At 38.2% G+C, this 26,849-nt stretch overlaps 1 protein-coding gene across 10 annotated transcripts in view; it reads right to left on the bottom strand.

Moving 5' to 3' along the window:
* LOC103285001 (ligand-dependent nuclear receptor corepressor-like protein) overlaps positions 1-26,849 on the bottom strand; it is a 127,770-nt gene that overhangs the window by 78,275 nt on the left and 22,646 nt on the right. For 8 of the 10 annotated variants that reach the window (XM_054729893.1, XM_054729875.1, XM_054729932.1 and 5 more), the window contains exons 2-4: positions 11,460-11,525; positions 1,042-1,121; positions 7-136 (exon numbers count right to left, since the gene is read on the bottom strand). In XM_054729893.1, coding sequence (XP_054585868.1) covers positions 7-136; positions 1,042-1,121; positions 11,460-11,525 — 276 coding nt within the window. The remainder of the gene's footprint in view (positions 1-6; positions 137-1,041; positions 1,122-11,459; positions 11,526-26,849) is intronic. The other 2 variants (XM_054729886.1, XM_054729880.1) reach the window with 1 other exon arrangement.

The raw sequence follows: 26,849 nt of genomic DNA, 5'->3' as shown, positions 1-26,849 counted from the left end.
CATTACCTTTCTTTCGAAAGAGTGCATTTAGGTAATTTTCTGCTTGGCATTCAATCTTTTCAGTGTTGGACTGGCCCTGAGATGATAGTTCCTCTGTTGGTGTTGACTGTGAAGAATCAAGAGATGGTATACAATCCTAAAATTATATATAAAACAAAACACACCAACATTAAAAAAAATCACCTTCTAACTGTGGAATTCCATTAAAAATGGCAAAAAAAATTAACTCTCTAAATGCTCATTTGTTCTATCTTTTAAATATATCAAATTATATAGAGAATATTAAATTTGAAACAGGAGTCAGGAAAAAAGAAATTTAGCTCTGATAGAGGGCCGAATTAGCCTTATTCCTTAGCAAAATTATAATCAAAAAAGAGAGAAGAGCAGGTAAGATATATTGCTGAATAATTTCACTATATAACATGCCAGTAATGAAAATTTTAACAACAAAGCAGTTATGTTTACCTACTAATCTAACCAAAATAGGTACAGGTTCTTGAGTTCTCATTTCCTCTCAGACCTCTCACAACAGTACACAAAGAATTAGGATCCCACCATTCAAGAAGATGCTGCTTGTCTAGTTTATACCCTGTCTACAGTAGACACTAATATTTATTAATTTACACAGGAGAAAATTAGGATATCCAAAAGACTTCAAGAGAAAGAAAAAAGTTAAAACGTAGTACCACATTATCCTCCAACTACTGATTCCTAAGAAATCAGCCTGTAGGATGGTCTTAGACCAAACCAAGATCATCAGCCTTGTCTATGTAAATACAAAACAGATCTGAACTGATTTCATGAGTCAGGGAGCTATGACAAAGAAATGTGAAATAAGCAAAAAAGATGAGTGGTTTGGGATTTCCACCTACTAGATAAGCTAAATGTTAGACTTCTAACATGAGACTTTAATATTCTTCTCAGTACCAAAATCAAGTATTTATATTCTACTATAAGTCACAAAATTTCAAAACAAAGTTTAAAAATTGTGTTACAATTGTGCAAATAGTTTAGAAATAATTTCATAGCACTAAAACTTACACTGACTGCTTCTCTTTGTAGGTTACAAAATGAACATTTTTCATCCATAGACCAGTCAGTCAGTTCTTCTGGTTCACAGTCTTTAAAAGAGGGAAAAATATTCATTAAATACACTAACTTTATTAAAACAAATAAAAATACCACTCTCCAGAGCAATGGCTCATATAAAAAATAAAAAAAACTAACTACTAACAGTAAGGGGAAAACACCTAAATTAAATGGTGACATCTAGAAAGAAAGAAACAGAGAAGGCTGTAAGGAGAGTATTTTTGCACTATTATGGGACAAAGTAGCAAGAACAATGAGCTGGTTATAAATTAATTTTCTAACAATAGGGTTCATCTAGCCTTCTGAAAGACTCAATTTATCATTGCCTATTAATTTTTTATTTTCACTATGATATTAATCAGAACAGAGAGATATGAGGGGAAAGGAATAAATTTTGCATATTATGAAAGACAACATAAAACGGAAAAATGAAGTAAAACACCAGAAAAGCCCGCAGATTTGAGAACATGGAATGCTGTCCAATAAAAAAGTAGAAATCCACAGCTTAAAATCAGACCAGATTTTATTACATTGTTTAAAGGCTTTGTTGCAAGAGTTGGAGCAAAAACCAGGTAAACAAGTTATATTATTCAATACACAACATGATTTTCAGAAGAATGTTCCTTATAATTCAACTACTGTAATATAGAGTATTTGTGGAAAACAAACTTTGTGTAATGAAAGATTTTCTGAAGATATAACATTGTCATCCCAACTATACTTGGTATAGATAGTGATTTTTGAAACTCACTCCCAGTAACAGAACTACCCCCCATCCCCGCCAATTTCTTTTCCCAAATAACTTCATATGTAGAGCCTCAAACCATAAAGCAACTATTATCAATCTGAGGCAGTTACACTAGAACTAATTTGAAAAGCACTGGTTACCATAGTAATTTACTCTCATACTTTTGAAATACATAATGAAGTTGAATATGTTTCTGGTAAACTACCCAGAAAATACCCTTATCTGTTTTTGAAATGATTATGAGTAAAATTTAGTTAGAATCAGCCCTTAGGATACTCTTGCATCAATCCAAACATACATTTGAAGATAATACATAGAAGATAATATAATTTTTGGAATATAAAGTGTAGTGATAGCTTCCTTTGATTTTTGGCAGTGGCCCAGAAATATTCCTGCTATTTATCTGGACTTGGAAAAGGCAGCAAATAGGAACATAAGATCCAGTACAGAATAAAGGAAAGATAACTGTATTTGAATTCTATGAAAATCTAGGATTTGAACTTACTAGCTCTTACTAGCTCTAACTAGTCTAGCCATAAAGTTTTTTTTTTTTTAATTTCTACACCTATAAAATAAGGATCCCACCATCACTTAACTTATTTGTGGATCAAATAAAAAAAAAGTGAAATACTTTATAAACTACAAACATCATACAAAAGCTATTAGCAAGGTAGAATTACCAGTCTATTTTAACTCCTGTACTATCACACTTATATTTAATAAGGTTAGTTTGCAAAAGGCAGATCATTTTAATTTAATATCTGCTTAAGATATTAAACATGCTTTTGTAAACAACCTGACAAATCAAAAAGTTTATGCAATCTATACAATTAAAAATCCAGAAGTGTAGTTATATATATTTATAATTTTTTTAACCTTTCACTCTGTCACTGGAACAGAATCACACATTCATTCACACTCCTGAATGCAGGATCATGTGGTGTCTTACTAGGGGGCCAGAGCTCTCTGACCAATGGGATGAATATGGAGAAGTGACAGTTTACCATTCCAAACAGAAGAATAAAAATGCATGGAGAGTTCCCCCAGTTCTCCTGAGCTTCCACCATCCAACATGTGAAGAACTTGCTTCATATAATCATTACTCCTTTAGTCTATGACCTGTAGTCATGAGGTGATGTGATCCCCATCCACAGCCTGGAGTTCAGTGAATCTGATCACGCATAAGCATGAAACAGATTTTGGAGCTGTTTGTTATGCAACTTTAGTGTAGCAAAAACTTGACTCATGTGCTAACCAGAAGATAATTTTGATAGATCAATGAAATCTAAACTGCTTTTTTATTATAACTGCATGAATAGGGAATATGAAAGCAATCAGCATTGTGATTTTTGAAAAATAGGTGGTAGGCTAGGGAAGGGGTATATCTGAAAAATCATTGTAAAATTTCATGAAGTTTCAGTGATAAATATGTTGATTCTAAGGATAACTTTGGATTAATTAAAACCATTACCAGTTGTAAAAAAAATTGGGCATGCTGAGATTATCTTCATTTACTTCAGAAGTTCTTCAAGGAAATGTTAATTAAAATAAATGTCTACATAGTTAAATAAAGAGCAATGAATAATCAACGATTACATAAAGGCCAGTAAATTTTGCTGGGTTCAAAAAATCTATGACTTTACAAATATTTAAAAATTACTCTTTCTCCAGCAACTTTTGATTTTTGAGTCCAAATAAATGATGGTAGGATTTTATACACACACACACACACACACACACACACACACGTGTGTGTGTGTGTGTGTGTGTGTGTGTGTGTAAACAGATTTTGAAAAATCAACTGTAGGCCCAATTTCTCCCTCTGTACAGGTTGTCTTTTTATGTCATAAAAATTAAATAACTAAATAAAAACAGAACATAATCATTTTCTCTCTCAAATACACTTTGACAATGAATCAGATACCTTCTTTAAAATAAGTTGTCTCTCATTTTGAAAATTTTAATACATGATTGTATAAGTTCAAAAGGGTCAAATTGTGTACTTTTCAGGAACAACCTTATTAATGTCATGCCCTAGCCGGTTTGCTCAGTGGATATAGGGTTGGCCTGCGGACTGAAGGGTCCCAGGTTGGATTCCAGTCAAGGGCACATGGGTGGGTTCTATCCCCAGTAGGGGGCGTGCAGGAGGCAGCCAATCAATGATTCTTTCTCATCATTGATGTTTCTACCTCTCTCTCATTTCTCCTTTCTTGGAAATCAATAAAAATATATATTTTTTAAAAAGGGCAATGTCATAATGAAAACTGATACTAAATGAATGACCATCCTTTCCACTGTGGGCAAGTACTCTTGTAGTCAGTTTCCCTCCAATCATTTAACCCCGTGGTCGGCAAACTGCAGCTCATGAGCCATATGCGGCTCTTTGGCCCTTTGAGTGTGGCTCTTCCACAAAATACCACGGCCTGGGCGAGTCTATTTTGAAGAAGTGGCGTTAGAAGAAGTTTAAGTTTAAAAAAATTGGCTCTCAAAAGAAATTTCAAGCGTTGTACTGTTGATATTTGGCTCTGTTGACTAATGAGTTTGCCGACCACTGATTTAACCTAATCTATCTTGGAAAGGTAACAGACTTGGAAATTAGAAAACCTTGGTACTGAACCATGGGTTTTCCACATTCCAGATGTTGCATTGGGCAAATTACTTTCTCTGTGCTTCAGTTTCCCTCTCTGTAAAATGATGAAAATAACTGCAGCTTAAGGCTGTAGTAAAAATTAAATAAAAATATGCAAAACACCTAATAAGCCCTAATAAGATATTACTTTTACTTTATTTTAAATAATAACACTTATTTTTAATGTTTTTATTCTATTCAGTAGCCTTTAACCATAAGAAATAAATCTGGAGTTCCCAAAGACAAAACCCAATGAAAAGTGAAAAAATAATACTGAACTAGATTTTCATGAAGGTCATGAAAAAGTGATTATCACTATGCTGATTTTAAGGTCAGATACTGAAGAGTGGGCAATTTTAAAATAATTTTCCAAGGAGTTAGGAGGAGGGGGCTGTAAAGGGGGTAAATAGGAGATATCTGTAATACTATCATTAATAAAAAAATTAAAAAAAGAATTTACATAATTTAGCCTGTAAAAAATAGTAAGATAAAATAATTTTCCATTATGGAACTACATATTAACTATATTGAAAAGTTCAAAGAAAAACTATTCTTAATCCCATCAGCCAGAGATAATGATTAATGCTTACAATATGTCCTTCCAATTTATCTATGCCTTTTTAAAAATTAGAATCAGCTGATTATTTGAGAAGATCAATAAAATTGGGGATAAATCTCTAGCCAGAATAATCAAGAAAAAAAAAAGAGAGAAAACAATGGAAAATAAATGATGAGCCATCACTATTGGTCCTATGCATATTAAAAGAATATTGTGAACAACATTAGTTGCCCACAAATTTCATAACTTTAGATGAAATGGATGAATTACTTAAGAGACACAATCTACCAAATTGCACACAAGAAAAAATAAAGAAGCTCAACAGGCCATTTCTATTAAAAATTTAAAATCAATAATTACTAACCTCCCAAAACAGAAAGCACCAGCCCAGATGGTTACTCTACAATCTGCTCCAGAAAAAAAAAGTATTTCTCCACTTACTCTGATTCCATCATTACCCAAATAGCAAAACCTGTCTAAATAGATACCTCAACCAAGAAGATATGCAGAGAACAAATTAAGCAAATGAAAAGGCACTCAACATCATATTCCATTAGAGAATTGCAAATTAGGACAAGAAACCACTACACACCTAACAGTATGGTTTAAGTCCAATACACTGACAACATAAAATGCTGGTGAGGATGTAGAACTAAAAGAAATGGTGGGAACAGAAAATACTATGACCACTTTCGAAGATAGTCTGGCAGTTTCTTCCAAAGCTAACCATAGTCTTCCCAATGCCATGGTGCTCCTTAGTATTTTCTCAAATGAGGTGAAAACATGTCCACATAGAAACCTGAACACAAATTTTTATAGCTGCTTTATTCATAATTGCCAAAACTTGAAAGTGACTAAGATGTCTTTCAAAAGGATAAATGATTTAAGCAAATTGCGGGACATCTATATAAGGCAGTATTATCCTATCTAATAAAGAGGGAATATGCTAATTGACCATCATGCCCTCACAAAGATGGCAGCGCCCACAGCCAATAAGGAGGGAATATGCTAATTGACTGCCATGCCATCAAAGATGGCGGTGCCCACAGCCACAAGAGGGTGGTGCCGAGTCCCCTCAGCCCCGCCAGTGCGCCTGCCTCCAGAGTCCCACAATCCCCTCATCCCCCCCACCTGCCGCCTCCCAGGGCCAGCGGAGGCACAGGCAAGCCTTGGATGTCGGCTGCCCAGCTGCCCAGGGCCGGCCCAAGGCACAGTCAAGCCTCAGATGGCGACTGCCCAGCCGCCAGGGCCAGCCTGAGGCGCAGGCAAGCCACCAATCATGGCTGCCCAGCCACCCAGGGCTGGCCTGAGGCACAGGTAACCAGGTCCAGCCAAGGCTTGTGCTGCCGGCAGTGGCAGCAGCAGAGGTGTGATGGGGGTGTCGCCTTCCCCTGATTGCCGGGTGGCCTCCCGCCCCTGAGGGCTCCTGGACTGTGAGAGGGGGCAGGCCAGGCTGAAGGACGCCCCCTCTAGTGCATGAATTTTCATGCACCAGGCCTCTTGTTTAGCAATAAAAAAAAATGAGCCATGAAGCCATGAAAATACAGCGAGGAAACTTAAATGCATATTGCTCAGTGAAAGAAGTATAAAAAGGCTACACACTGTATGATTCCAAGTACATGATATTGTGGAAAAGAAAAAGCTATAGAGACAGTGAAAAGATCAGTGTTTGACATGGTATAGAAACAAGGGAGAGGACTGAAAAGGTGAATACAGGTGATTTTTAGGGCAGTCAAACTATTGTGTATGATACTCTAATGGTGATACATGACATTGTATATTTGGCAAAACCTACACAAATGTACAACACACATAGAGTAACCTAGTAAAAATTATGGAGGCTTTATTTAATGCATCAATATTAGTTCATCAATTATAACAAATGTACCACTAATGAAAGATGTTAATATGGGGGTACCTAAGACAAGGGGAAGAGGGAGTAGATGGGAACTCTTCATACTTTCTACTAGATTTTTCTGTAAATTTAAAACTGCTCTCAAAAATACTATTTATTTTAAAAATGAGAATCATATTATGCGCATGCTTATTTATCACAAATACTTTCCATCTCAAATATACTTCTATATCATTTTTAAAAGATAAATATAGTCCATCGAAGAGATGCATTTAACTTATTTAATCAACATCCTATTGTTGGCTAATTAAGCTTGCTTCTCTAATCTTGGCATTATAAACATCATGATGAATACATTTGGAGACATGTTTTTGTATACATTGACAGGAGCTAATAATATAATTTATATAAATAACTTTAAAATAGTATTAGATTCTCAATTCATATTGGAAAACTACCAAATTTTGACAATACTAGGCCATGAGTTCCTAGTAGGAAGAGATCCTATTTATTCTTCTTTCCTCATTGCTTATCACAGTTCCTAACACAAACTAAGCATTTCAAATAGGCCACACAATAAATTTTATTAAAAGTTAGTTTTGATGTCTCCATCATCATAGTGTTAACACTTAGAAAAAAATTAAGCCAAAAAGATTAAATTTAGTCAGTGGTATAAGCCAGGAGTCAGCAAACCTTTTCTATAAAGCACGTGATAAAAATATCTTAGATTTTGCAGGCCATGCAGTCACAACCATTCAACCCTACTGCTGTAGTACAAAAGCAGTCAACAGATAAAGCAGTATTAACTGGATAATTAAATTTGAACATTTTATAATTTTCACCTTGTGAAATATTAATCTTTAGATTTTTTTCAACTATTTAAAAATGTAAAACCCATTCTTAGCTCAGAGGTCTTCCAAAAACAGTCAAAGAGCTTGATTTGACCCACATGCTATAGCTTGCAGACAGCTGATATAATCACCCTTTGAAATGTGGACACACAGAAAAAAAACACACCAAAACAAAACACAGTAAGGATCTTAACAGCCAGTTTACATAGGCCTATTGCAGTCTTAATATTTTTGTAAAATATCCGTAGTCAGGCAATTAAATGAGATGATCCATGGATGAAATAAGCTGGCCCATCAATAAGATAAGAAAAAGAATTGACTAAAATTCCAGTGACAGCAGGAAAAGTGAGTTTTGAGGAGATGGAGGAGAAAGAAAGGCAGAATACAGAGAACTTTTCTAGGAGTACATAAAATTGGGAAGTTTATGACATTCAAATTTTCTTTGGAGACTTTACTTCAAAAAGAAAAAAGGTATGTTTTCCTCAAAAGGACAAAAAGTCATGACAACAAATCAAAGAACAGAGAAAGCTATTTTGTTTCCAACAAAAATAAAAATTAGCAGTACTCAAAAGCTTTTTTCAAAACCACTTAATCTGAAGGTAGATCTGAATCAAATTAAAATATAGATCTCTCAAAACACCAATATATGATACAAAAGTATTAACACACTGTTTGCCAAAGTTGGTTTTTAAGGTAGCAGTATGAAATTTAGAGTATTTTTTGCATAGAAAATAGAAGCAGGTTTGTGATGTGGTTCATTTAACTTAAATGTATTATAAAACTTAAATAATATGCATTTAATTTTATAAAAAATTTAGAGTAATATAGAAGAATCCTTTGCTATCCAGTTTACTTGGTTCCTGAGTTTGGAAGTAAACGGGCTCAGATGTCCAATGATTTAAAAACATACACTAATCTATTTGATTCCTGCAAACAGATATGTATAGTGAGAAATACCTATACTTGTAGTCCTAGCATCTAAATATGAAACCATTTTCAACAATGGTAACAACAAAGAAAGCACACTTATTTAAAAGAGGGTAAGAAGTTGGAGCTATAATAGATAGCATCTACATGGCTTTTCAAAAGGCTCTACACTTTGATAACACTGGTTTAATTTTCCTTAAAAACATAGCTGTCTTCATCCTTACAAGATACAGATTTATTACAATAATGAAATTCATGCACGGGTGTGAGTCATCACTAGGCCTGGCCGGTGATCGAAGCGCGAGTGTGTGGCGTGGAAGGGCATGTCCCAGCTGACCTCTGGGCCCTGGGCAATCCCTGAGCCTCGTGTGCCTCCCCTCTGCCTGAGTCACTGTGCCCAAGTCCCCATGTGGAGATGCGGTGAGCGTGGCAAAAGGCCGTGGGCCGGGGCGCAGTGTGGGTCTTGGGGCCGCCCAGGGCTTCTATACAGAAGCCAGGACAGCGGGCTCTCTCCTGGCCAGCCTCGCAGACCAGCTCCTGCGCCAACCCACAGGGAGCCTGACAGGCCCCTGCAGTCCCGGCCCAGCTCACCCAGAGGAGGCTGTGCGGGTGCGGGGCAGGTTCCTCACAGGCGCCCAGCAACTGGCACCTGAGTGCCCACTGCCAACGGTGCATCGCCAATGCCCACCATGTTTTGCCCCGCCCTCTGGTGGTTCAGCGCATGTCATAGCGAGCAAGCGAGTGATCGAATGACCAACTGAGGGAGGGGACAATTTGCATGTTAGGCTTTTATTACATGGGATTAGTGCAATCATACTTAAGCAACTTTAATTAGAAGTCTTTTTAATTAAAAAAAGAAAAAAGAATTTTCCTATGAAATTTGGAAAAAAGCTAGAACATTAGGGATGAGAAAGGGCAATGAAATTATGTGCCTATGTAAGAGAAAAAGATTGAGTTCCAAAGCTTAGCTAATTTTATAAATATCCTACCAAAAAAAAAAAAGTACAAAAGTGGAGATAAAGTAAAAAATCTATTGGAATTAAAAAATAAGTGGAATAAGATATACAGCAGTGGGGTATGAAATTAACTAATTAGTTAAATCTGTTATAATTGATCCACAATGTAATACTGTGCAGCCATTTAGAATAATGATCAAGAACTTTATATACCCAAATGATATACTAGTGAACAAACACAGTAGGTACAAAAACTATATACTATATGTACAGTATATACTACTTTAATAAATCAATAAATACATACAAACATATTTTAAACTTATATATAAAAATGTTAAAGGTTATCAGTGGGGCATGGACTAATTTTTTACTTTTGGGCTCATTTATATTTTATAATTTCCTAAAATAAACATGTGTTACTTGTACACAAAAGAAATAATAGTCAAAAAATAAAATACGGGTATTTATTTCCTTAGAACATTCTGCTCTTTGCATAATAACTAATTTCTGAAGGAGCATAAATACATATATTCATAACTATATATGTAAATAATTGAAAGCAAGAGGCTAAAAATCACAAGCTGGACTTTGGGTTATCAGAAAGCAATTAGGTATAATGCTGCCTTCTGACATGAATGAAAAACAGCAGGCTGAAGAAATACCAAGCATAGGTTAAACTCTTATTTCTTTAGATTTTTCCTTTATTTATAAGCTCAGAAAAAAAGCTGAAACTATAATTAGTCAGTTTTGCTTATAAGTATAACAGGTAAAAATATTTAATTTAGTGTTAAGCTGTGACATAGTGAGAGATGTTGAAAGTTTAAAAGCTAGAAGATAAAGATCTTAGCCATAAGAATGATAAAACATTGGAATGGGTATATTTTGTAGTCTTGGTCCTTATTGTCATATTCTGCATGGATATCATTCATCTGATTGAAGATGGGTGGTTGGGACAAATGATCTTGCATAGATACTGTCAGCTCTATGATTCATAGCTCAATAATCCTCCTCAACATTAACAAAGAATGAGCAGAAAACTTCTGACTACTCCAACTATCACTGTAACTACCTCAACTCAAAAGACTTACATACACAGAGAGAAGGGCCTTTAAGTCTATTAGATAGGACTTTGGTCTTAGTAGAATGGAAGGTACCAGAGTAGGGCAGAAGGTAAAAGAGTCAGCATTAAAAAGTGACAAGATACAGAAATAATTCAATCAAAATCAAAGTAGAAAATCTATTCTAGCACTACCCATTTTGTAAATGAACTGTACTATAAAATTTCACATGCCTACAAAAATGCTCTCTCCTAGTGCTCTATGTTTCCAAGCAAGCAGTAAAACAGCTAAACTATGCTACCACAGCAATTATATCACAGATCAGAATCTTACAGCAGCATTTATGCAACAACATTTGGAAGGGAGGGCTATAATAAATAGAGGGGGCTATACATAAAGAGAAAACTCTGAACACATATGGCAGGATTTCTCAGTGACAATCTGAGTTTTAGACTGCCTGTATCATAAGCAACAGGCAACCTGAACCCATTTAAGTCCTCTTTAAGAATAAGTCAGGGAATGTAATGTATAAAATGACAAAAACTAAATTTTACCACTGAGCCAAAACAAACTTCATTTTCAATTTTGATCAGTGTACTAAATTTTTTAAAGATTATAACATCATTTAGTAATAGGAATATTTGGAACACTTTATGTATTCATTTAAAATATTTTCTAATTAAACAATAACACAAATTCACGTTTAGTATAAAGTTAGTGCAGAACAACCATTTCTCATTTGTTAAATGGGACAGAAGGTTAAAATTTTGAAATAAAACATTACCTTCAAATAAACTGAGGTCTCTTCGTAGCCGTGGTCCATAAAGCCCTTCTAAAATACTCTCAAAACCTGTGTTATTAAAGAAAGAAAAGAATATTAACTATGAAAGAAAGCTTAATTTTACAACAAAAAAAAAACATAAACTCTACAGGAATCAGCAAATTTAACACTATAAGGTGTAATTTCTCCTATAGTTAAATTAATTTGAACTAGGCAAAACATAACATAACAGTCATAAAATAATTATCAGAAATTATATGATTATAAAGAAATATTCAAATGTAAATATTCACTACTAAAACAGATAAACATTTTTGTCATTTAGAAATATTCCCAGGTTAAATTATTACAGGCAGATTTCTTTTGTAATAATTTTGTAGAGAGGAGAATAACTAGAAAAGATGTATAATTCTGTTTATATCTGTAACAACATATGTTAGCTTACAAAAAGTAGCATCTTTAACCTCAATTACCAGAATGAGTAAATGAGTGTCAATGGGGAGAAATTCTTGCTATGAAAAGTATGATGGCCCCGGCCAGGTGGCTCAGTTGGTTGGAGCACCGTCCAGGGCACCAAAAAAGGCTGCAGTTCAATTCCAGGTTGGGACACATAACTAGGTTGCGGGTTTGATCCCTGTGGTGGCACCTACGGGAGGCAATCAAGTGATGTTTCTCTTTCACACCCATGTTCCCCCATCTGTCTCCCCCCGCTCCCCTTTCCTCTCTCTTTCTAAAATCAACAAACATATCCTCGGGTGAGGATTAAAAAATATATGAGGTATAAAATGTTAATCTACTTGTAAAAATCATGACATAATAATTTATTCATGGGTATGGACTGTTTTAAAAATTATTAAAAACCTTGTCAAGTTAAAAACCTCGTTCACAAACTTACATAGTGTTCTACTTTCTGGATATACTAATTTTAACATTTTGCAATTTTCTTTTTGAAATCTGTATTATATTAAATTTTAAGCAGTTTTATGATACACTACAAGGCATCCAAAGGAAAATGATCAGGATGGCAAAATAACTGGGAAATTAAGAAGAGGAACTATTTAACGAATGCTTACATAAGCGAGGGAAATATTAAAGGTAGAATGGTAGATCTGAAAAATGAAAGGTAAAGGATAGTTTCTCAGTGATATTCCTAAATTGCAAAAACGCAGAAACACTACTCTAGAAATGTTCCATAAATCATGCTTTAAAAAGACATGTTAACATCTCTATAATCAAGATGCATATTCAAGTCAATGATGTGTCATAGTTAAAAAAAAAAGTAACATTTTTTCACATAGAACATGAAGAAACGATGCATCTTTTCCTATATAATAAAAGGCTAATATGCAAATAGACCGAATGGTGGAACAACTGGTACAACCGAACAACCGAACAACTGGTCCCTATGACATGCGCTGACCACCAGGGGGCGTGTGTGGAACATGGCGGGTGTTGGGCGTGGCGGGATGGTGGAGCAGGTGAGCAGGGGTGCCAGACCAAGGTGGGGCACCGGTCGCTGTCATCAGGGCGAACCTCTGGTGGTTACTGAAAATTCTTTACTACTGTCCTCCATGGTCCCGCCTGGCACTTGCACCTGCTGCTGGCGCCAGAGCTACCGCTCATACCCACTGCCGACGCCCAGCACTGGCCCCAATCACTCGGCGCCATCAGCGGAAGGAAGCAGCAGCTGCCAGCACCAATCGCCCCTCAGGGCTTCTCCACCTCCCCCTGCTTCTGAGGGGAGATCAGGGTTGGCAGCCACCTCTCGCACCCACTGCCAGCGATGGCCCCGCTCACACCCAGTGCCAGTGTCAGCCTCGCTCACACCCACAGCTGGAGCTGCTGCTTGTACCTATAGTTGGCGCCAATCCTGATCACTCGGCGCCATCAGTGGGTGTGACGGGCGGCTGCTGGCCCTGAAAGCCCCTGAGGGCTTCTCCACCTCCCCCTGCTCCTGAGGGGTGATCGGGGCAGCAGCTGCCAATCACACCCCTGCTGGCGCCAGCCCTAATTGCTTCACACCTTCAGCAAGTGTGAGCAGGGCTGGCGCCTTCAGCGTGTGGGATCGGGGCTGCGGGCAGACAGGTGACTGGGGCCGTGGCGGGAGGGGCCGGGTGGGGGTGTGGAGGATGGGCTGAGACCTGACCCTGTGCCTACCACAGCCTCAAGGCCCACAGTTCCTTTCAAGGTGCACGAATTCGTGCACTGGGCCCCTAGTAACTTATGATGTCTTGGATTGGACAAAGTAGTTATCATGGAACTTAGAAAATATGCACTTAATAAAATCTTTGTGAAATGATTCAGTACTAGTTCCCATGAGTGGACATTTCAGGCAGAAAAGTGAATGAACTAGAACCTGAGAGTGCTTTCAAGAACACTATCGAAAAGACTTTCCTACTGGGTAAAACCTCAGACCGAACAAGCCCCAAATCTCTTTCTATTACTAAGATAATCTAATTCTATTTTGCTGTGATCAATGGACTCCAAAAATTAACCATGCAAACAAACTATTTTAGGATGTCATTCTACTGAACAAAATATATAGCCTCTCCCTATATAAGTTTACTAAACTAGATTTCTCATAAATTGCTGGTGGGAAGCAAAATGGCACAACTATTTTAGAAAAGTTTGACAAGCTCTACTAATTTAAACAGGCACTACCACATGATCAAACAATCCCACTCCTAAATATTTACCAAACAGAAATGAAAACTACATTTACACAAATATACAAGTATTCATAGAGTTTCATTCACATTTACCCCAAACTGGAAACAATCCAATGTCCTTCAACCACTGAATTAAAAAACAAACTGGTACAATAGAATACTACATAGCAAACGGAACAAACTACTGATACATGCACCAACATGAATATATCTCAAAAGCATATTGTTAAATAAAAAGAGCCCTACTCAAAAGCATATACTTTATGATTTCACTTATTCTCTAGGAAAAGCAAAACTACAGTGTCAGAGCAGAACAATGGTTGCTAGTACCAGGTTACCTATGTAAGGAAATAACTATGAAGAATCACAAAACAACTTTTAGGGACAATGGAACTGTTTTATATCTTGTATATTGAGGAGTTGGTTATCCAATTGTTTGTGTGTCAAAACTCAAGGAACTGTATTCTGTAAATTATATCTTAATAAACCTTGCTAAAAATAATTTTTTTTTTAAAGAAAGGCAGAAGAGATGGTTTCTGCAGCAGAGAAAGGTGAAGGTCAGTAGATGACTTGATGGGTTATCCTTAAGAAACAAACAAGCAAACTAAAGTCAATCATGAATAATGGTCAGGGTTTAGAGTAAAGATGGAAGACTAAAATTTAGGTGTCAAAGTCATCAGTAAATGTAATAGGGAAAGGTAATTAGAGACATATGAAAACATGCTCAAAGTCACTGATCATCCGAGAGATGCAAATCAAAACGACAATGCGGCACCACCTCACACCTGTCAGAATGGCTATCAACAACAAATCAACAAACAACAAGTGCTGGTGAGGATGTGGAGAAAAAGGAACCCTCATGCACTGCTGGTGGGAATGCAGGCTGGTGCAGCCACTTGGAGAACAGTATGGAGTTTCCTCAAAAAACTAAAAATGGAACTCCCATTTGACTCAGTGATCCCACTTCAAGGAATATATCCCAAGAAACTAGAAGCACCGATCAGAAAGGATATATGCACCCCTATGTTCATAGCAGCACAATTTACCATAGCTAAGATTTGGAAACAGCCTAAGTGCCCATCAGCAGATGAATGGATTAAAAAACTGTGGTACATCTACACAATGGAATACTATGCTGTGGTAAAAAAAAAAAGAAGGAATTCTTACCATTTGCAACAGCATGGATAGAACTGAAGAGCATTATGCTAAGCGAAATAAGCCAGTCAGAGAAAGATAAATATCACATGATCTCACTCGTTTGGGGAATATAATGAACAACATAAACTGATGAACAAAAACAGATCAGAGACAGAGAAGCATTGATCAGACCGTCAAACCTCAGAGGGAAGGTAGGGGAGGGCGGAGAGGGGGAGAGATTAACCAAAGGACTTGTATGCATGCATATAAGCCTAACCCAGTGGTCCGCAAACTCATTAGTCAACAGAGTCAAATATCAACAGTACAACGATTGAAATTTCATTTGAGAGCCAAATTTTTTAAACTTAAACTTCTTCTAAGGACACTTCTTCAAAATAGACTCGCCCAGGCCGTGGTATTTTGTGGAAGAGCCACACTCAAGGGGCCAAAAAGCCGCCTGTGGCTCGCGAACTGTAGTTTGCCGACCACGGGCCTAACCAATAGACACAGACACCAGGGGGGTGAAGGCATGAGTGGGGTAGGGTATAGGGGGACAATGGGGGGATAAGGACAAATATGTAATACCTTAATCAATAAAGAAAAAGTAAAGAAATAAAACCATTTAGCTCTTTTTTTTTAAAAAAAAGAAAGGTCATTAGCTGTCTACATGCTCACAGCATACTAAAAATTCCATGATCCTCAAAAATAAAGAGCTTTTTGTATCAGATAGAAAAATGAATTGAAAGGAAAATCAAATCAGACTACACAGAAAAACTATATTTGGGGAAAAAAAGCTTTTGAGACTAAAAGGATAAAAAGACAAATATAAGGAAAATGTGATATATATATATGTGTGTGTGTGTGTGTGTGTGTGTGAGAGAGAGATTTATAGAAGAGTCTATCAGATGATCTTAATCCCCTCCCTGATAGGGGAAATCAACTTCTATATGTACAGGTAGAAATTAGAAGAAAATCAGAAGAAATGCTATTTGTAAAAATGAGAGACTAAAAAAATAATTTTTGAGGTTATTCCACTTTACATAGCCAAACCTCTTTTACCACTAGTCAACCCTCTACTCCAGTAAGGTGTTCTTATCCTGTCTCAACCCTATTCCCAAAACACTCTGTTCATTCCTTTTTCTTTGCCTCTATAGGCCTCTACTTCTTGTCCTTCTCCATTCCTTCTTTTGCCTGGCTCAAAAATTCTAGGTTTTCTAAGAAAGCACCCGTAATAATACCATTCCGCATTAATATCTATTTGTTTTTAAATGCCTGGGGTACTGTACCACACAAGTGAAGTATCTTAAGCTCTATCACTGAAGCCTTTCCAACTACAAGTGTGGCTAACTCAAGTGAATTCAGAAATGTGGTGTTTTGGTAGTTATACATTTCAAATTTGAATATTTGAAATCAGAAATATATTGGGAAATCGATTGTTTTCATAAGCCATAAAGTGCCATTCTAATATTTGGCATCTAAGTCTATCCCATGATAGCCTCATTTAGCTGGGTAGATTAACAAACCCCCAACCAAACAAGAAGAATGTCTTTTATCCCTTTCCTAGGACAAAAGACCAACCCTATGCAAAAATTTGGTCTTCTCCAACAACCACCAAAAAATCATCTTTTTCTTTATCTTCTCTTTGGCCCACTAATAATACAACTTCTGAAGGCCTAAACTTATGCTGAATCGAATCTCTCCTTTTCCTGGTCAAACCAGGTAATGGTGAGATACAGGCAGTAGTGGGTAACTACTATAAAGTAAAGCAGTGGTAAAACTTGTTGATAATAAGTATCCATATTATAAACTCCAGAGTAGTTTTCCATACTGATACTTTCTGCATTCCCCACTTTGCTTATCATAATGCTAATGATTAAAGTTGAACTGATGGCTACAAATTAAATGCTAAATTTCTGTAATGAAAATACATCTGATGCAATGCTTTTCTACGTATAAATTTACCTTCAGATAGATTCTTGAGTTGCTAGATTCAATTCTATGTTTTAAAATCTGATTAAATGTATGCAATTATCATTCAAGTAGCAAATCTGGTAACTTTAACCTACATAACTGGCTGTCTTTTCCTACAGTCACAATTACTTACTAAAGTGCTTCTTCAGTTAGTATTCAAATGATAAATTCATTTAAATGTGTCTTTACTTCTATGGTGGTGAATCTATGCACTATCCTATCGAATAAAAGAATAATATGCAAATTGACCATCACTTAAACACACAAGATGGCCACCCCCATGTGGCCAAAGATGGCTTCCCCCATGTGGACACAATATGGCCGCCATAAGATGGCCACCACAAGATGGCCGGCAGAGGAGGGCAGTTGGGAGGACCAGGCCTGCAAAGGAGGGCAGTTGGGGGCAATCAGGCCTGCAAGGGAGGGCAGTTGGGAGAGACCAGGCCTGCAAGGGAGGGCAGTTGGGGGCGATCAAGCCTCCAGGGGAGCGCAGTTGGGGGTGACCAGGCCGGCAGAGGAGGGAAGTTGGGGATGACCAGTCCTGCAGGGAAGGGCAGTTGGGGGGACCCAGGCCAGCAGGAGGGCAGTTGGGGGCGATCAGGCCTGCAAGGGAGGGCAGTTGGGGGTGAGCAGGCCAGCAGGGGAGGGCAGTTAGGGGCAATCAGGCCGGCAAGGGAGGGAAGTTAGGGGCAATCGGGCCGGCAGGGGAGCAGTTAGGCGTCGATCAGGCTGGCAGGGGAGTGGTTAGGGGGTGATCAGGCTGGCAGGCAGAAGCGGTTAGGGGCAATCAGGCAGGCAGGCAGGCGAGTGGTTGGGTGTCAGCAGTCCTGGATTGTGAGAGGGCAGTTGGACATCCCTCGTGGGGTCCCCGATTGGAGAGGGTACAGGCTGGGCTGAGGGACACACCCTCCCAGTGCACAAAATTCGTGCACTGGGCCTCTAGTACTTAATAAAAAACTTTACAGACTGAAACTAAAATTAGTACACAAATTTCAATACTTTGTATCTTCTATAATCTTGTTATTAAAAAACTGATTCTTGTATTTAAATACAACAGAGGCAAAAGGCAAGAGTTCAGATTTTTGGGATGGGCGACAGGAAAAGATAGTGTCAGGGAAGGTTTTCCAGAAATAATTTTATCCAAACTGAGTCTTAGTGAAAGAATGAGAGTCAGCTAGACAAAACATGGAAGATCACATTACACATTTAGAAAAGGAGAACATCATGTATAAAGTCATAGGGAAAAGAGAGCTCAATATATTCAAGAACAGCACTTCACAATATAACTTTGTGTAATGATGGAATTTATCTGAATCTGTGCTCTCCAATACAGGGTGGGGCAAAAGTAAGTTTATAGTTGTTTCTATGGAAAATAATACAATAATTAGTAAATAATAATACAAGAATAAACAGTGTTTCACATACAACTGTAAACCTACTTTTGCCCCTCCCTATTTTGAGTTGAAAAACTTATTTTTACATTTTATTTAGTTTTGTCAATTTAAATTTGAACAGCCATGTCAAGAAAATAAAAAAGTATGGCGAAAATAAAGAATGTGATGTGAAGGAAGGGCAGCATAAAAGGCTGAAGAGATGTGCACAATATGGATCTTGAAAGGGCTAGTATGTTTTGCCAAGCAGTTAATTTTTAACCTCAGAGCAATGGTAGGCCTTTAAGAAGCCAAGAGACAGGATTAGTTTTGCATTCAGAAAAGATCACTCAAGCAGCAGTGCAAACAGACTAAAATGGGAAAAGAATAAAGACAGAATGGTTAGAACTCTTGAAGAAATACAGCAAAAGAAACAGAACATAAATTTAGACAGAAGTTTACTTAAGAGAAATAGGATAACTTTTAGTGATATAATATAATTAAATGGAATAATAATGATACCACAGTTTCATTATTGTAAGGTGGGCATGCGAGAAGTAAATACTTCACCACCGTAGAAGTAAAGACACACTTAAATGGACTTTATCATTTGAATACTAACTGAAGAAGCACTTCAGTAAATAATTGTGACTCTAGGGAAAGACAGCCAGTTATGTAAGTCAAAGTTATCAGATTTTCTACTTAAATGATAATTGCATACATTAACTACAATATTAAGTAGTGCAGTATAGAAGAAAACTCGTTATGTCATCAGACACCAGGCTACCTCCTACCCCCCACTCTTGCCAATACTCAGACCCTAAAAAACGCCACACCGTATCCCACCTCAGGCATCCACACAAAGCTGTTCTGTCAGCCTACTACACACATTCCAACCCCTATTCCCACCCCCAAATATACCTGGATAAATCCTACTCAGTCTTAAAAAAAATTATGGTTTTAAGAATCACTGAAACTGTAACATTCCTAGAAAAAGTACAGGAAAAAAGATTATTCACACTGGTCTTGGCAATGCTTTTTTTGTATATATCAAAAGCACAGGCAACATAGTAAAAAGAAACATGTGGGACAACATCAAACTAACAAGCTTCTCCACAGCAAAATAAACTAGCAACAAAATAAATAGGCAACCTACAGAAAATATTTGCAGCCTTGAACTTGATAAGAGGTTAATATCCAAAATATATAAAGAACTCATACAGCAAAAAGCAAACAATCTGATTTAAAAAATGGCAGAGCAACTGTATAGACATTTTTACAAAGAAGAAATAGAAATGGCCAACAGGTTCCTGAACAAGGTGCCCAGGGCAATCAAATAAAAACCACAATGAGCTCAGCCAGCGTGGCTCAGTGGTTCAGCGTCGACCTATGAATCAGAAGGTCACGGTTCAATTCCTGGTCAGGGCACATGCCCGGATTGTGGGCTCGATTCCCAGTGTGAGACTTGCAGGAGGTAGTCAATCAATGATTCTCTCGCAACACTGATGTTTCTGATGTTTTTATCTCTCTCCCCCTCTCCCTTCCTCTCTGAAATCAATAAAAATATATTAAACAAACAAATAAAAAATCACAATGAGATATCACACCTATTAGGATAGCTGTCATAAAAAAGCAAAGAGTAAGTGTTGGTGAGGATGTAGAGAAAAAAGGAACCCTTGTGCACTGTAGGTGAGAATGTAAATTGGTGTAGCCACTATGGAAAACATTGTGGAGGTTCCTCAAAAAATTAAACATAAACTACCATATAATCCAGTAATTCCACTTGTGGGTATACATCTGAAGGAACAAAACCATCTCAAAAAGATATAACCCTATGTTCACTTCAGCATTATTTACAACCAGAGGCCCGGTGCACGAAATTCTTGCAGGGGGGGGGGGGGTGTCCCTCAGCCCAACCTGCACCCTCTCCAATCTGGGACCCCTTGGGGATTGTCCAACTGCTGGTTTAGGCCTGATCCCTCTCACAATCCAGGACTGCTGGCTTCCAACCGTTTGCCTGCTTTCCTGCATGATCACTCCCTAACCACTCCCCTGCCAGCCTGATTGGCACCTAACTGCTCCCCTAATGGCCCAATTGCTCCCAACTGCCCTCCCCTGCAGGCTCGGTCGCCCCCCAACTGCCCTCCCCTGCAGGCCTGGTTGCTCCCAACTGCCCTCCCCTGCAGGCCTGGGTTCCCCCCCAACTGCCCTCCCCTGCAGGCCTGGGTTCCCCCCCAACTGCCCTCCCTTGCTAGCCTGGTCTCCCCCAACTGCCCTCCTCTTCTGGCCTGGTCACCCCTAACTGCCCTCTCTGCTGTCCTGATCACCCCCAACTGCCCTACCCTGCAGGCCTGGTTGCCCCCAACTGTCCTCCCCTGCTGGCCTGGTCGCCCCTAACTGCCCTCCCTTGCTGGCCTGATCACACACAACTACCCTCCCCTCCTGGCCATCTTGTGGCGGCCATCTTTGACCACATGGAGGCAGCCATCTTGTGCAAGGGTGTGAGGGTCAATTGTGCATATTACCTCTTTATTATATACGATAACCAAGGCATAGAAATTACTAAAGTATCCATTGATGGATGAATGGATAAAGATGTGGTATGTACAGACAATGGTATGTACAGGCAATGTACTCAGACACAAGAAAGAAGGAAATTCTGCTATTTACAACAACATAAATGAATCTAGAGCAGTGATGGCGAACCTATGACATGCGTGTCAGCACCGACACACGTAGCCATTTCTGATGACACGCGGCCGCATGCTGAGGATGAAACATTTGCGAAATAATGTTTTTTCCTCAAAGTGACACACTACCCGAGTTATGCTCAGTTTTTTGGCGAAGTTTGACACGCCAAGCTCAAAAGGTTGCCCATCACTGATCTAGAGGATACTATGCTAAATGAAATTAGCCAGACAGAGACAAATACCATATGATCTCACTTGTATGTGGAATCTGGGGGTGCGGGGGGAGTCAAACTCATAGAAACAAAGAGTAGAATGGTAGCTACCAGGGGCTAAGGGTTGGAGAAGATGGCGAGATGCTAGTAAAAGAATACAAGCCTTGCATTATAGGATGAACAAGCTCTGGTGATCTAATGTACAGCTTAGAAATTATAGTTAGTAATACTGTGCTGTGTACTTGAAATTTGCTAAGGGAGATTTTTAGCTTTCCTCTCTCTCTCTCTCTCTCTCTCTCTCTCTCAACTATGAGGTGACAGATGTGTTAACTTGTTGTAATCATTGCACAACATATAGATATGTCAAACCACGCTGTACACTTTAAATATACATGCTGTTATTTGTCAATTATGCATCAATAAAACGTGGGAAAAAGAATCACTGCCTTAAAGTTTCATCTAATTTAATTTAGACTAGAATAGACCTATTGTTACATGTTGTATATTATATAATACCTTGCATTATTCCCTTTGAAGCACTTATCAAAGTTCCATTTAATCATATGCAATTTGTAAAATTTCTCTTCCCAAGTAATCAATTATTCATTTAACAAATATTTTTATGTCTACCAGATGTTCTTGAAGCTGGGATACATTGGTGATTAAAAAGAGTCAAAAATTTTCCACCAACTCAAACTGGGGAAAAGGAGTGATAAGGGGGAAAAAATCAAGTAAGTTTTTATTTGATATTTTCACTTAATAAATGCCACCACATTTTCCTGTCATCTTGCTTACTATGGTAGCCCCAGTACTGGCCCATATTAGGCACTCAAATATTTGTTTGAGGGAAAAATATCACTTTGAAAGCAAAGACATTCATTCTCAAAATAACTTTTAGAGTACATCCCAATTTGTAAGTTAAAAACTGTTAATAACTAGAAGCCTGGTGCATGAAATTCGTGCAAAGTAGGGTCCCTAGGCCTGGCCTCCCCTCCTCCCCCTTCCCTCACTCCCTCAGCACCCTGCTGCCACCGATGGTTGCCCAACATTTTCCACGCCGCCCCCTAGTGGTCAGCGCATGTCATAGCTAGAAATCGAACTCCTGAGCAGACAATATGCATATTAGCCTTTTATATATATAGATTATCTTTCTTCACATTGAGTATCATTCTGAAATTCACAGCCATTTCTTCACTTACAGCCTACCTTGTTCTAAGAACAAGCCACATTAGTATCTTGCTTGGTTTAGTGCTTTTTCTATTTCTTAAAATCTAAAACACTTCAGTTTTAGTCTAACAACTGCCTCTTTCTCTTTTTTTAAATAAATCTTTATTGTTCCGATTATTACAATTGTTCCTCTTTTCTCCCCCCATAGCTCCCCTCCACCTGGTTCCCACCCCACCCTCTGCCCTTACCTCCCCCCACTGTCCTCATCCATACGTGTACGATTTTTGTTCAGTCTCTTCCTGCACCCCACACCCATTTCCTCCCGAGAATTGTCAGTCCACTCCCTTTCTATGCCCCTGACTCTATTATATTCACCAGTTTATTCTGTTCATCAGATTTTTTATTCACTTGATTTTTAGATTCACTTGTTGGTATGTATTTGTTGTTCATAATTTTTATCTTTACCTTTTTCTTCTTCTTCCTATTCTTAAAGAATACCTTTCAGCATTTCACATAATAGTGACTTAGCAGTGATGAACTCCTTTAGCTTTTTCTTACCTGTGAAGCTCTTTATCTGACCTTCAATTCTGAAAGCTAGCTTTGCTGGGTAATCTTGGTTGTAGGTTCTTGCTATTCATCACTTTGAATATTTCTTGCCACTCCCTTCTGGCCTGCATAGTTTCTGTTGAGAAATCAGCTGACAATCGTATGGGTGCTCCCTTGTAGGTAATTAACTGTTTTTCTCTTGCTGCTTTTAATATTCTTTGTCTTTTACCCTTGGCATTTTAATTATGATGTGTCTTGGTGTGGTCCTCTTTGGATTCCTTTTATTTGGGGTTCTGTGCGCTTCCTGGACTTGTAAGTCTATTTCATTCACCAGGCGGGGGAAATTTTCAGTCATTATTTCTTTAAATAGGTTTTCAGTATCTTGCTCTCTCTCTTCTTCTGGCACCCCCATAATTCAGATGTTGGTACTCTTGAAGTTGTCCCAGAGGCTCCTTACACTATTTTCATATTTTTGGATTCTTTTTTCTTTTTGCTTTTCCGGTTGGGTGTTTTTTGCTTCTTTGTATTTCAAATCCTTGACTTGATTCTTGCGTTCCTCTAGTCTGCTGTTGGATCTCTGTATATTATTTTTCATTTCAGTCAGTGTATGCTTAATTTCTAGTTGGTCCTTTTTCATATTCTCGAGAATCTCGCTAAATTTATCGGCCTTTTCTGGAAAATTCTTAAAAAACCTTATAACCGTGGTTTTGAACTCTATATCCAGTCGTTTGTTTTCCTCCATTTCTTTCATTTGTGACCTGTTTCTTTGTCTCGCATTTTGGCTGCTTCCCTGAGTTGATAGAGTGGCTTTGTGTGCTAGGTGTCCTATAGGGCCCAGTGGCTCAGCCTCTCCATTTACCTGAGGTGGACAATCTTGGTGCACTTCTTTGTGGGCTGTGTGCACAGTCTTGTTGTTGTTGGTATGTATCACTGGGAGGAATTGACCTTCAGGCCAATTGGCTGTGAGGATCATCTGTGTCTACACAGAGAACTTCTGTGCTGGAGACACTCTTATGAGACAAGACTTGCAAAAGCCTCTGGGCTCAGCTTGGATGGGGCGGCATCTCAAGGAAGAGCAGACTGCAATGTCTTCCCTTCAGCCCTGCCCTAAGAGGCCCTTGGGTCTCAGTGTCCCGCGGTAATCGCTGCAAGCACCTCTGAAAGAAAGCCGCCCTCGAGTTTCGCCCGCTGCCAGACAGTCCAGTTTCTCCCCGAATGAGTCTGGGTCCCCAGAGTCTTGCCTGGAACTGGAGTTCAGAGCAGTTGGGAGCTTTTGCCTTCCTCCCAATTGAGAAAGCCAGCTATGTACTCAGTTGCCAGCCCTCTCCGCACGTGCTCCTCCGTACCTCTGCCTTCTGCAGCTCCTCTGAGTCTTAGTGTGCTTTTCTCTTTCCTTCTAGTTGTAGAATTTCCACTAAGCCAGCCTTCCTGTGGTTCTGGATGATGTCTGTTTTGTCTTTTAGTTGTAGTTTTGTAATTTGTTGTGCAAGGCAACAGTTTAGGTGTTTACCTATGCCGCCATCTTGGTTTCTCCTCACAACTGTCTCTTTCTTAAGTGTTTTCTACTATTCTGTCTTTTCTGTGAGCATATGTCAAATATATTTTCCATTTTGACTGAAGGGTTGTAGTACCTCAATTAAGAAAGGTGTCTCTGCTACAAGCTTTTGTAATCTCCATAATCTCTACACATGAGCATACATATGGAACTATCGGTTATCTACTGGCATCATGGATGCTGCTAAACACCCTATAATGCATAGGACAACTCCTCACAACAAGGAACTGCTGAGCCTAAAATGTCAATAGTGCCCAGATTAGTTCAAAAGTCAGTATTAAGGAACTAGATCAAATGTCTGAATAGGTGTTAAATAAAAGGAAACACAAAGAATACCTTAATTATACACCTTTCTCTCTATATATATACTTATATAACAAGTGGAAACCAAATTGGTCATAAAGAATTACTGAGGAAAAGCACATGTGTAAGATAAATGGTTACCCTGTTCAAAACCTAAACACAATAGATTTGATAGTAGGATAATTATTTCACTGTATTTGAATGCTTCTCGGTAACTGCAGGAAACTAGATATATATAATTCTGGTGTCTGAATCAGATTTTACTCCTGAGTCCACAGGCACAAATTCAGGAAATAGAGTATGACCAGGCTGTGTTTACATTATTTCCCTTTATCTTTTACTAAGTTTGTAAGTTACTCTTACAAGGTTATAATATGAAAATGTTCATATTTTATAGCATTAATTTTTAAGCAAACCTAATAAATAAACCAACTAGATTTATATACAAACTAGAGGCCCTGCACTGATAGGGCCCCTAGCGGCTGCTGGCTGGGTACTCCCTCCCTTTCCCTGGCCGCCTGCCGCTGCCACTGGCCAGGGCCTCCGTCTATTCCCCCAGCCAACCCACCTCCTGGTCGAACTCTAGGAAGAACTCCGGTCGAGGGGACAATTTGCATACTACGCTTTTATTATATAGGATAAAAAGACAAAAGAAGGAGTAATTAATATGTTTTAGGGAGAAAACATACTAGTATTAATATAAGCTTTGTTAAGCATTTAAAATTAAACGGAAAAAGGCAATATTCAATTTCTTCGAAAGACACCTAGTACACAAAGTATATCTGACTCTAACACTGAAATAACTTATAGAATGGGACTGGCAAATGATAGATGAGAATTTCAATTCCATCTGTCATGATTTACTCCGTTAAGATGCACATTATATTACTTGGTAAATTTGTTGGAAGTTTGATTTAATCAGTTCATAAATGAAAAAAAGTTTTATAATTCCAAACTGTAAATTTGTTACCTTAAAGATTCACCTGTATTGAACATTATTTTCAGCAGTACAGAAAATATGAAGTTTACTGGAATACCTCTCTGATTACCAAGGCTCTTATAATGGATATTGGAATCATTGTTCTTTTTTTTAAAAGTTTTATTTATTTTTATTTACTTATTTGTTAATCCTCACCCGAGGATATTTTTTCATTGATATTTAGGGAAAATGGAAGAGAGAGGGAAAGACAGAGAGAAACACAGATGTGAGAGAAAACACATTAATTGGATGCCTCCTGCCTGAGCCCTTACCAGGACAGGGTGGGGGAGGAGCCCGCAACCAAGGTACATGGCCTTGATGGGAATCAAACCCGGGGCCCTTTGACCCATAAGCCAACGCTCTATCCACTAAGCCAAACCAGCTAGGGCTGGAATTATTGTTCTAATCAACTTTCACTATCTAAAATAGCATAAAAATATATTAATTCTGCTTAAAATTCTCCAATGGGTCTCCACTGCTTATAGGAGGTTCTAAGATAGCATACACAGCCTTTTCTGAACTAGCCCCTGCCTATTCTCCAACCTCATTTTGCATCACTTCATAAGTAAATTGCAAGCCACTTATAAGAACAATTAACTCATTACACTGTTTACACATCTGAGCTTTCTTTGTTCACAGTCAAGTGTCACATCTTCCAAACTAACCTAAAACATTTTCTTTCAGCTTTCCAACTAGCTGAGTAATTAACTATATTAAGTAGCAGTTTGTTCATGTGTAAAATACACAGATCTGGTATACAACAAGTACTATTTGAATGGCATCAAAAAGACTTT

This window comes from Eptesicus fuscus, chromosome 2, assembly GCF_027574615.1.
Source record: "Eptesicus fuscus isolate TK198812 chromosome 2, DD_ASM_mEF_20220401, whole genome shotgun sequence".
NCBI lineage: Eukaryota > Metazoa > Chordata > Mammalia > Chiroptera > Vespertilionidae > Eptesicus > Eptesicus fuscus.
This window is presented reverse-complemented; position numbering and strand designations above follow the sequence as displayed.